At 39.4% G+C, this 11,548-nt stretch overlaps 2 protein-coding genes across 4 annotated transcripts in view; one reads left to right on the top strand and one right to left on the bottom strand.

Annotated features, from left to right (window-relative positions):
* The first annotated feature begins 1,997 nt into the window (after nucleotides 1-1,997).
* Nucleotides 1,998-6,802, top strand: tex9 (testis expressed 9). 3 transcript variants are annotated; one of them, XM_046033448.1, is made up of 13 exons: nucleotides 2,020-2,116; nucleotides 2,209-2,350; nucleotides 3,008-3,144; nucleotides 3,271-3,334; nucleotides 3,441-3,517; nucleotides 3,633-3,678; nucleotides 3,795-3,877; nucleotides 3,984-4,162; nucleotides 4,451-4,542; nucleotides 4,817-4,990; nucleotides 5,109-5,243; nucleotides 6,300-6,434; nucleotides 6,525-6,802. In XM_046033448.1, the coding sequence occupies exons 2-13, from the start codon at nucleotides 2,339-2,341 to the stop codon at nucleotides 6,600-6,602; spliced, it is 1,212 nt and encodes a 403-aa protein (XP_045889404.1). In that variant the 5' UTR covers nucleotides 2,020-2,116; nucleotides 2,209-2,338; the 3' UTR covers nucleotides 6,603-6,802. The 3 variants fall into 3 exon arrangements, with proteins under 3 accessions (XP_045889403.1, XP_045889402.1, XP_045889404.1); XM_046033447.1 differs by lacking the exon at nucleotides 2,209-2,350 and having other exon boundaries at nucleotides 1,998-2,116; nucleotides 3,999-4,162; XM_046033446.1 differs by lacking the exon at nucleotides 2,209-2,350 and having other exon boundaries at nucleotides 1,998-2,116.
* Nucleotides 6,746-11,548, bottom strand: part of mns1 (meiosis-specific nuclear structural 1) — a 6,096-nt gene continuing 1,293 nt past the window's right edge. The window contains exons 2-10 of the mRNA XM_046033444.1: nucleotides 10,744-10,953; nucleotides 9,977-10,104; nucleotides 9,769-9,871; nucleotides 9,155-9,384; nucleotides 8,610-8,826; nucleotides 8,393-8,500; nucleotides 7,589-7,846; nucleotides 7,149-7,274; nucleotides 6,746-7,052 (exon numbers count right to left, since the gene is read on the bottom strand). Of these exons, the coding sequence (XP_045889400.1) occupies nucleotides 6,942-7,052; nucleotides 7,149-7,274; nucleotides 7,589-7,846; nucleotides 8,393-8,500; nucleotides 8,610-8,826; nucleotides 9,155-9,384; nucleotides 9,769-9,871; nucleotides 9,977-10,104; nucleotides 10,744-10,953 (1,491 nt within the window). The 3' untranslated portion in view covers nucleotides 6,746-6,941. The remainder of the gene's footprint in view (nucleotides 7,053-7,148; nucleotides 7,275-7,588; nucleotides 7,847-8,392; nucleotides 8,501-8,609; nucleotides 8,827-9,154; nucleotides 9,385-9,768; nucleotides 9,872-9,976; nucleotides 10,105-10,743; nucleotides 10,954-11,548) is intronic.

Raw genomic sequence — 11,548 nt, 5'->3', positions numbered from 1 at the left:
CCGCCAAAGCAACAAAAGAGTGGCTGAAGAAGAAGCACATCAAGGTTCTGGAGTGGCCTAGCCAGTCTCCAGACCTGAATCCAATTGAAAATCTTTGGAGGGAGCTTAAAATTCGAGTTGCCAGACGACAACCTCGGAACCTGAATGATTTGGAGGCTGTCTGCAGGGAGGAGTGGGCCAACATCCCTGCCGAAATGTGCACAAACCTTGTCACCAACTATAAAAACCGTTTGACATCTGTGCTGGCCAATAATGGCTTTTCTACAAAATATTAACATGCTGTTTGTCCAGGGGGTCAAATACTTGTTTTTCCTCATCAGATGGTTATCAATTTTAATGAATTCATATGATGTGATTTTCTGGAATTTTCTTTGGGATTCTGTCTTTCACTGTTAGAATGTACATATGATTAAAATTGTAGATTGTTGCATTCTTTGTAAGTGGGCAAACCTGCAAAATCAGCAAGGGGTCAAATACTTATTTCCCCCACTGTACCACAGCAAAAGCACGGTCCACTTTGACCTTGCGCTTTGTTTTGGGCACATTTATGAGCAGTTGATTGGCTCACCTGAGAGAAAGGGTATATATCTATAGGGGTGTAGCAGCACAGAGATGTAGGGTGGGGCAAGACCATTTAGGCTTTTAAAAGCAAGTAAAATAATCTTTTGTGGATAAAAAAGTGGATCCTGTAATGTTCAGGCAGCCAGTGGAGTGAGGCTAAAATGCGGAAAATGTGCTTGTGTTTACGTGTTCCAGTTAAAAGAGCGCTGCTGCGTTTTGTACCATCTGGAGACGAGCAATAGAGGACCCACTGACCCACACGAACAGTGCATTACAGTAATCCACAGGTAACACAGGCGTGGATTACTGTCTCAAAGTGCTGCTTGGAAGAATTGGCTTTATTTTGGCCAGTTTCCTCAATTGAAAAAAACTTGTTTGGGCGAGATGATCTGCAGAACATGATTAAGGAGAAAGAACACATTGCTTCTAAGATTTACAAATTGCAAACGACTCCCATGCGGATAGATGGAGTGCTCTTCAAGGCAATTAGGAGAGAGACCTGGGCGTGACCTTAGATACAGATGTTCGAGGTGTAGTTTTAGTAGAGACATTTACAAAGTCTCTAAAACTGTGAAAAACAAGCTGATTAACTTTAAAGTGACAACAGTACATATTTCACCCCAGTGAGAATGAACAGAATACGCTTGTTAGACTCTGATGTATGTTGGTATTGTCAGCAAGACAGAGGGACTTTCCATCATATGATCTGCTCATGTCCAGTGGGCACTGATGAGGAAAGTGACAGTTTGTCTCCGGGTCTTTCTGAACAGCACAGTCACCAGGGACCCTCCAATGTGCCTCATTAACAACAGTCCTTGGTCCAAAAGCAAAGTTTCCAGTGTCAACAGCTTGTTGCACTGAACAACGTCTGGGGCACTGAGCTGTCAGTCAAACACTGTTAGCCAATGGTGATGCACCCCTGAAAAACCCGCCCATGCAAGACCTTTGCGTCAGAACTGCAAACAAAAAGTCAGGCAGCACAAACGAAAAAAAGCTGACAGTGAGAGCAAAAGCCTGGTCAGTGAGAAATCACCAGAGGGAGCTGTAAACAAGACTACTATTATCAAAAAAGTAAAAGACCAATAGTTTGTTTGCAAGTTAGGCTATATTTTTTACTTTTGAGTATTCTTTTTTGCTTTGGTTAGTTTTATTCTCTCTCATTATTCTCCCTCTCTCTCTCGGTGTTTAAGAGGTTTTGTTATACTAAATTGGCACAAATCTGATTCCATACCCTTTCTTTAATCCTCCTTGGATAACTATGACCTGGATGACTGAGATTCTTTACAAAAGTTTTGTGTTGAAGTTTGTCATTAAGAATACAGTACATATATCATTAAATATTTTTGTTTTTGATTTCAGTACAACTTTGTGTTATACAACTTTTGTCCATGTTTGTTGAACGTGTGTTGAAATTTCGCGTTTTAATGTTTTAAAATGGCTACCGTAGTGGTTACGCGTTTCTAGGCAACCAGAACCGCGTCGTCTCCCTGTGGTCACAATGGCGGAAAGAAGTTGTGATAAAAAGGGTCGTCCGCCCCAGACCGTCGTCCCTCAGGTTTGTACTGTCATTTCTTCATGTTTATATCTCATGTTTAACATAACTTTTAGTTTGCTACCAGCAAACAACAACAGATTTGTTTCCAACAGGTGAAGTCGCTCCCCTAAGTCAACAAACATCAACACAAGCTAGCTGTCTCTTCCAAGATGCTATGGACAGTGATGCTGAGATAGAGGAAGACAAAAGATCTAGCGTATATTTATATCACAAGCTAATCCCATGCAATTGAGGGTTTGTCCACAAACACTTCTTACAAATTGCTTTTCAGTTTTTACAACAGAAACAAACTGCTGTGTTTAGTTTACCTTTGAATACAAAATGTGTGGCCATATGCATAGAAAGTGCAAAACAATAAATCACATCCTCTATTCTTTTACAATTAACGTTAATCACTTCAGCCTGGGTGTAGAAAAATGTCCCTATATGGTACCACTTTGTACTGATTGCAGGGGGAAAACTGGAAAAAAGGGAAAAATGTTACTGATAATGCAATTTTAAGCCCACTAACAATAACTATGTTTGAGTTACTGAAATATGATAATGGTTTTTGGCAAGTTGCATAAACACTCAACTTAAACAAAAATCCCTTAAATTAGATCTGTGACCAAGATATGCACTGACCGCATAGACTGTATATAAAAAGACTGAGCCGGACATTTGATAGTCGAGAAAGTAAACTTGTCAGTGCTCCCTGGTGGACAAACTAAAGAACTGCACGCTCATCTTTGCCATACTGATAAGTCTGTAATAAGCTAATATTTTATCAGTCAGGCTTAGGGAAAACCAAGGTGAAATCCTAATTAATCAAAATAATGTTAAATCTCAAGAAATGTGAAATTTCCTCTTAGAAAATGAATGTTACAAAGTTTACTGCTTTGTCTTGTTCAGCCCAAGAAACGCCCATCCTCCAGCAGTAAGGCTCAGAGGACCAAGAGGGAGGAAGTAAGACCACAGGTGAAATCTGCCTCTGGTCCCACAAAGAATCTGATGACTGATGACCTTTTTGCTAAGGAAGAACAATACAAGTAAGATTACCTGTTCTAATATCTGTTGGGTTTGCTTTGATGAAAATTGAAATAATGTATGTAAAAGATCTTCAGACGACCCCCTTTGAATCAGTTTAATCTAGAAGGTTATTTTATTTCCTTCAGGCTCTTAAATGCCGAGCTGGAAGCCAAAACTGCTGATCTAGTAAAACAGGCAGAACAGCTTATGGTGAGTTATCAACGTCTTCACATCAGGTAGATGAAAAATCTAAGTTTTTTGGTAGGGGAGGGATTTGCTTGCTTGAAACTGGCTCGTCTTGTTCATCCGATTTTAGAGAGAACAGAGTGAAGTTCTGTCAAAACCCTTCTCCACCATCCGGCTCACAGACATTGAGGATGAAGAGGATTCAAGGTAATAAATATCTTTGGCTCATGCATGCCACACTCCAGCCTGTAAGAGAAATAATGTAATTTATTTTTTTTTTTTATTTCTTTCTTTCTTTCTTTATGTATGTATGCACCTACAGGATAATAAAGCCTCATCACTGCACTGTGCTGGAGCCCAGTGTGAAGGTAACTGTATTTCTGACACCTGCGGACACTTTTCTACACAGACCACAGGTAGAGTTTGCTAATGCTGTAAGACTACATTACATTTAGCTGTTTCTATTTGCGATCCATTTTCTTAGGTGGTGACCAAAAAAAGGCCCACATCAACATCACAAAACATGTGTGCAGGAAAACAAGGAAAGGAGCCTCGCTGTATAACAGCGTGAGTTTGATTGTATATGATTTTTAGAGCCCTGATTTATAAAGAAATAACAGTGTGTAGGTCAAACATTATGTTAAACATATTCTGCAATAACATTCTTCACAAGGCTGCTTGATTTCAGAACCCCACAGGCGTCTCATCTGGATGATTTAGCAGCTGAAGAAGACGCAGCTGACTCGTTCCTAGCAAAGACGATACGAAGCATGGAGATGAAGATGGACGACACTGTCACTCATGAAAATGTTGTGGATGATCTGTCCAATGCTGGAGACAATGTGGGCTCAGGTAATTTTTATGCCGCGTCTCAAAAAGTAACCCTCCGTTTCATTTATTAATAATGATAAAAATGAATCATTAAAAAAAGATTTCAACCAATTTAGTTCTTTTAACACATTTATTTTATTTTTTACATAATTTATGTACTTCTGACAAAAGTAAAATTTGTGCTTTGCTTTCACAATAAATAATTCAATATGCCAGTCAGCACACATAAATAGTTTGATTGGGGGTAAGTGAAGGACATTTTTCATGGGCTTCTAAGTCTGATTGTGTTCACTGCTCTTTTTTGTCAAGGCATTTCAGATGCTCAAATACGAGTTCTGAAGGCCAAACTGCGGATTATGCAAGAGGAGCTGGATCAACTCTCATGTGAATATTTTAAGAAGGTACTGTAAAATTTGTAGAATAACAATGATTTAGCAAGAACTGTTGTTGTTTGTGTCTGTCAGCAGAGGGGGACAGAGCTTCAGCTGAACAGCTGTGGTGGAAAATGAGGGTGGAAACAAACATGACACACATCTGTTAGACAAAAGTTACCATGTGATTATACCACCAGACTATAAACCAGTGGTGATTGCATTATTGTGTTTGAATCATTGTTTCTAATAGAACTCTAATATTGAAAACACCTCTTATAGATAAAATTGTTTGTTGGTGCAGGATGATGAAAACGCAAAGCTTAGTGCAAAAATGAAGGAGATGGAGGAGGATCGAGCCAGGCTGCAGAAAACAACAAGCATTCAGCAAACACAGATTGAGAAGCACCGAGCTTTAGCAGAGGAGTCTGCCAAAAAATGTGAGGGTCTTCAGCTGCAAGTCTCTGCTTTACAAAAGGTCTGAGAGCATTTCTTCAAGTCTGACCGATTATTTCTTTCAACAAACTGTAAAATTTGAAACCATCTTCCATTACTGATATGAACTGCTCATATGTGATTACTCCCTGGCCGTGTAGGAAATAGAAAATCTGAATAGATCCCACAAACAAGCAGCAGCCGTCCACAGCACTGTGGAGGTTCGTCTGAACAGAGCCTTGGAGGAGGGGGAGAGGTTAAAGACTCAACTGAACAAGATGAAACAGATGAACAAGGTGAGCAAACTACACTGCTGATAAACAGACTCTTGGTTTTATTACTGTAATTATTCAAATGGAATTCTTTTCATCACAAGTTACAGATTTCACTTAGTATTAATAGTGTTGCAGACTTGTAAGCTAGCTATTCAGAACTAGGGTTTATTTTCAGGAGCTCACGCTCATGTTTTTGTTTATTTTGGATAAATGATTTGTCTGACAAAATGTGTTTCATCTGAATCATAATGTGTATAACATAATATTACAAAAAGTACAATCTGATAGACATGCTCTATATGAACAGTGCAATGAGTTAACATCTTTTAGAAGTTGGTGCTATATAAATAAAAGTTAACTGAATACAATAACGTGTTGCAGATGTCTGTGTCTGGTTAGGAAATCGCTAAATTGAGCCTAACCAGCAGAAAATGTTTTGTTTTCATTCTTCACTACATGTCCTAGCAGCAGAGATGCTTGACTTCACTATTTAACCCATAGTGGACCAGAATTTAATAATAAAAAATTAAAACTTAGAAAAAGGAACACATTTCTAACCGTCACAAACAATTTCATCTTTACTTGAATATAAACAATCAATTCCACTTGTAGAGTGCATAGCAGCTAAATGTGGAGCTACAGGGTTCTTTTAAGCTATGTAATTATGAGCGTCTTAGTATTGTACTTTTGACATCAGTAAAATAAGAGAGGTAATGTGCTAAAGATCTTTAGAGTGGAAATATAATGCATCCCCTACACAGTGATACTGAAAACGCTGATAAACTGAAGCACACAAAGTCCTGTGACCTCAACATTAAAACTGAAGCATGCAGGGAGATTAGAAAACTTTCATGTATAGGAGCAGAATGTTAGGCTGCACACAGGACTTGAAAATATCTGTCTAATGTGGAATATATTTGAAGGTCTTTTTAAACATTTAGGTAAAAGCACCAGCTACAACTTAATGTCAACGTGTTTTAATTGCAACCGGTTTGCAAATGAGACCTCGGGTTGCAAAAATGTTAAGCTTCTGCTTAACTTCTACTAATTTCAGTCTTTTAAATGCTTTTAAATAAGGACAAGAGCAGTGAGGAACAACAGAGTAAAGAAAATCTACTTGCTGAAAACAAAATGCTAAAAAAGCAGAAAGCAGAACTCATCGTGGGTTTCAAGAAACAGCTCAAGCTGATTGACATTCTCAAAAGACAAAAGGTAAGAGTCTCTACCGCACCCTATTAATATGTATCCTGTTCATATTTTTTATTTTAAATATTAACTGGCTAACTTTTTTTGTGTGTGCAGATGCATTTTGAAGTCGCAAAGCTGCTGTCGTTCACAGAAGATGAGTTCATGAAAGCTCTAGACTGGGGGAAACACTGAGAGGTCCAGCATTTAAAGATATTTCTATGTTGTGGAGTAAAAGTGTGTTTGTATATGGTGACAGTTAAAAAATTTGAAATTTGAATTCGGGGCAAATTTGGATTTGTCTCCTTATTATCACATCTAGCCACCAGACAACCTCAGAGCTTTTCTGGAAAGATTTTAATTCAGCACAGTCCCAATAAAAAGATGTCTCTAAATCGTTTTGTTGTTACTGAAGTGTAACCAAGTGTTATCATGAATACAGAGGAATGAAGAACTTTGTGGTCACAAAACGTAGTTCACCGTAACCTTAAACTTCCATCTAGTGGCATAGTAAAGAATTTCAGGGGAAAACATTTACTCATCGCCTTCCCAGCCATCTTCAGAGAAGATATCAGCCTGACCTGTCTTAAAGTTTTTCCTGAAGTCTTCATCAAAGTGCTCCAGGTCGTCTTCACGGAGCAAGCCCTGAAAATAGAAACACTCGTGGTCACACACTTGTCTTTATCTGCAGAAGATATGAACCCTCCTCAGGTTGTTTATGACTCAAACTCTGCCTCATACCTTTGGAAGGTATCCTAGGAGTTTTGTTGCGTGACGTTTAAGAAGTCGCTGCCTCTCTTCTTCAACTATCCGTCTACGCAGTGCCTCTCTCTCCTGCTCAGTCGCTCTTTCTTTAGCCTCCAGTTCCTTGAAGAGAGAGATAAATGTTACAAAGATGATACACTACAGAGGCAGTGTTTTATGTACAATGTGTTTATGTGGATTGAATTAATCTTTTACTTTCTGTGGTACAGTTACAAGTTCTCTTTTCGTGTTGGGATACAACATCGTTGTCCTTAAAGCTTTGAAAGTGTTAAATAAACATCAATGAGATAAAACTTGGTTGCTGTTACCTGTTGCCTTCCACAGTGTAGTACCTGCAGTACAACGTCTAGTAAAACTACACCAGCACCACCTTGTTCTTGATCTAACTATGCACACAGAGAGAGCGTGGTTTGTACCATGTCAGCCTCCTGCTGCCGTCTTCTGTCCTCTATCAGTTTCTCCACCTCACGTTTGTGCTCAAGCTGCTTCATGCGTCGTTTCTGGGCATTCATCTGCTCTATCCGATCGTCCTCTGCAAACTTAGCCATCATCATTTTCCTGAAGGCCTCCTCTTCCTCTTTCTCTGCCTGCCTCTGCATCTCTTTGAAAGCCATCTGCTCCTGGCGGGTCCGCTGCATCATCAGCCTGTGTTTGATTTTCTTCTCCATCTCTTCCTGAGAGTTTAAAAAATATATATTAAGATGATTCAGGCAAACTCGGGAATTCTTGCGTGTCTCTTGTCTCATGAGCTGCAAATAGTGCAGTCAAAATTCCTGTTAATTAATTCTAAGCTTTACCTAATTGTGATGTTAAGATTGCTTTGTTCAAGAGGTTTGTGGTGGACAGTGAACACGTGTTCAGTTAATGATGCTCTACACGTCACTTACAAAATACAACTTAGCATCATAATGCCACAACTATTAGCTGACTAGCTGATTAAGCCGTAATTCATCAAAAATGCCAAACACTGACAGGTGTAGCTCTTCAAATGAGACAATGTGCTGCTTTTCTTTGTCTTACATGATTGTTAATTAATTATCTTTGGGTTTTGGACAGTTGGTCAAACAAAACAAGCAATCTGAGCAGGTTACCCGCATATTTGTAATGGTGTTTAATAACTGTTTTCTTACATTTTTTAGACCAAACAATCACTTAAAAAATTGACAAATCAATCGACAATTACTTCTTCTAATCATTGACAGTAAAGCAACAATACTTACAATATCTCTCTGCCTGTTCGCCTCTTCTTGTTCTTCTAAGCACAACTCCTCACGGATTCGCTCCATCTCTTCACGCTTCTGCCTCTCCTTTTCAATCTTGTCAGACAGCTAGAGGAGAACAGAGAGGAGTGACGTATATGTATAAATGTGTGTCGTTGAATGAATGGATGAAAGTATGGACATTTAAAAAAAAAAAAAAAAAAAAAGTTGTCTTAACTATTTTATGAAGATGCTCTTTTGCTTCTTCTTGCTCTCTCATCTTGGCCGTTCTAGTCGCCTCCATGTGCTCTTGATGGCGTGCAAACTCCATGATGCGTCTGTTCTCGGCCTCCATCTTTTCTTGCTCCATGCGTCTCCACTCACCCTGCTGTCTCTTGAATTCTTCAATGTGCTGCTGAGTGGCTCTGACCTTCTCCAGTTTCAGTTGTCTCTCCCTTCAAGAACAACATAATATTTCAACAAACCCATCATTCTACCACACTCTTAATGTTTCATCTGGAAGGGAATGGTTGACACTTTGAAGACTAGATTTGAAGTGCAGACCCATACTGAACCAGCAAATTAAAAATATACACAGTGTTAGTTACATGAATAGAATCAGTGATTGAATATGTAAGTCACTTTTAACTGAATGCAATGGCAATTTTGCAGCTCCATGGATATTACATGACTTGTAAGTTCTTGCTCATACCCCTTAACTATTCTGTTCAGCAGGAAAAAAGTACAAAAAAAGAGTGCAAGAATTAGTAATGAAGGACTCACATCTGATCCTCCTCATAAATCTTCCTGATAACCTCATCAACCATAAGCTTCTCTTTGAGGAACTCCTCGTATGCCTCTTGTCTCTTGCGCTCCCTCTCAATGAGCTGCTGCTCCAGCTCTCTCTGATATTGCAGAAGCTCCTCGTGGCGTTTCTGTGCCAGCTTCTGCTGCTCACCGGCTGTTCGCTCATGTTCGTGCTTCATCTTGCGAGCAAAGTCTGCCTCCTCACGCTAATGTCAGATAAAAGACATACACAGAACATAGTCTGTAGGCTTCAACTCAGAAATATTCTGTAATATTATGAATGTCCACTTGAAATTAATGTCTTGCAAAGTTAAAAGTTACGTTGTTAGGAGGAATATTGACATTTGTTACTCCTAAATTGACGTATTTCATAAATATGGGCCCTGATGCATGAAGATCCTTTTCTCAACAAAGTGTACACATATACTCCTTACAGCATTTTCTATATTTAATAACATTGGATCTCTGCCGGGTGGCTATTATGCAAAGAAAAGCATCTGGAGTTATTTAAAGAACAGAATCAATCTTTTACAACCGGTGGTTCAGATTGTTGTTGATAAATGACTGAAATAGACCAGGACAGTGCTCACCATGGTCTCAAACCTCATAGCCTCCTGCTCAGCAATCTGTGCAGCTCTTTCCTTATTCAGATATGCAGACTTCAGCTTTGACTCCAACTCTCGAAGCTCCATGCTGAAAAGTATTCAAAAAGATTTAAACGTGAACAGAAGGAATGAAGAGGCCAAAGCAGAGAAAGACGACACAAAAGCAAGAAGAATATACAGTAAGTGTTTGTACCTGTTCTCTTTAATATACTGCCTCATTTTCTCTTCTCTTTGAGTCTCATAGTTGATGCGGGCCAGCTCTTTAGCCATTCTCTCCTCTTGTTCAAGTTGCTTTTCTCTGTTTATTCTCTCCTCCTCTGCCTGCAAGTCAAATTTAATTCTGGTGATCTGCATCTGAGTTTAGGTAGGTTGAACCTTGATATTACAGTGTAGTGTTGTGCAAAGCAATGCTTTTTAAAGTCTGAATCTCGAGACACCAATGGACCGTGATTTTTACAGTTTTAACTACCGATTACCAATAACGCAAAAATAAACCAACAATCAATGTATTTAGACTACTGCTTATTATAACAGCTTCCTTACAATTCCTCCACATTATCCACAAAATTAGGTGTTGACAACTGTCTCCACCTGATGTTGACGTCTGAATCACCATTGCCAGTTGTGATTTTGTTTTCAGTTGAGTATATAAAGTTCAGAACAAAGTGATAAAAATGTTTTGGAAGTGGCCTTAAATAAAAATTTCAAGGAAGTCTTTAACAATTACATTTCATTTCCTCTTAAATAATATTTGTATATTCCATTTTATTTGGTCATCACACTAGAAGAGTCAAAGAAACCCTGAGACCATCCCCACTACTACCTAGTTTCTTCTAATGGTGGACCAATATGCAGAGCTAAGAAAGAGAGATGAGAGGGCTGCTATACTGTATTTAAACAAAAATAATTGTGGAGTGGAAACATGTTAGCTGTTAAACACTGCACTAATGAATAACACACCTTCTGCAGAGCGCTCTCCATTTGCCTCTCCTTGAGTTCTTCCTGCACCTGTCGCAGGTATCTCCTCCTCTCGAAGCCCTCCTCGTCCCGCAGACTGGCCTGCAGCTGCCTCTCCCGGTCCACGCGCCTGGTCTCCTGCTGCCTGTGCTGCTCCTGACTCTGGCGCTGAGACATTAACCTCTGCCGCTGACTGCAAGTCCAGTTACGACTCTGTCCCGGTGAAATAAACACATAAGAAAAACACTGAACAGACTAAAAAAAGGTGTTTTGTTTAAAGGTTCTGATGGTGTATGAACAGGTGTTTACAAATTGGGACAGCTGTATTTAAACAAAAATAATTGTGGAGCACACCTGGACACACCACCGCTCACTGAACAGATCTCTGCCTCACTGCCACAAACAACTGTCTCCACCTGCTGGCATGTAAAGCCGTCTGCTCCCAGCGCTGTTCCAAAGACTTCTATTCCTGTCATCATCACGCATAGACCAGTAAACCGAAATGTGCACATCCCACACAGAAATCATAGTAATCTCTTAAGGATTAGGACAACTGCACCAACTCCAGCACCCAGAACAAACTCATTTAAAATGGCTCTCTTCAATGTGAGATCACTTTCAAGTAAGACTTTTATCTTAAATGATTTTATCTTGTCTGCAAATCTAGATTTTATGTTTTTAACTGAATCCTGGTTGCAAATGAATGACTATAGCCAGCTAGCTGAACTGTGTCCGCCTCAATATGATTGCTTTAGTCAACCGAGGGTCAGTGGTCGTGGTGGTGGGCTAGTGAGCGTGTATAGGAAAA

The sequence above is a fragment of the Micropterus dolomieu genome, linkage group LG20 (assembly GCF_021292245.1).
Source record: "Micropterus dolomieu isolate WLL.071019.BEF.003 ecotype Adirondacks linkage group LG20, ASM2129224v1, whole genome shotgun sequence".
NCBI classification, from domain to species: Eukaryota; Metazoa; Chordata; class Actinopteri; order Centrarchiformes; family Centrarchidae; genus Micropterus; species Micropterus dolomieu.
The sequence above is the reverse complement of the archived record's forward strand: the minus strand, read 5'-3'. Positions and strand labels throughout refer to the sequence as shown.

What these genes read in the sequence shown, in the direction of transcription:
- tex9 (XM_046033446.1), top strand. Translation starts at nt 2,060, where the DNA reads ATGGCGGAAAGAAGTTGTGATAAAAAGGGTCGTCCGCCCCAGACCGTC. An exon ending in AACAGGCAGAACAGCTTATG is followed by an intron (nt 3,335 to 3,440) that starts GTGAGTTATCAA and finishes ATCCGATTTTAG; the next exon opens with AGAGAACAGAGTGAAGTTCT. An exon ending in ACATTCTCAAAAGACAAAAG is followed by an intron (nt 6,435 to 6,524) that starts GTAAGAGTCTCT and finishes TTGTGTGTGCAG; the next exon opens with ATGCATTTTGAAGTCGCAAA.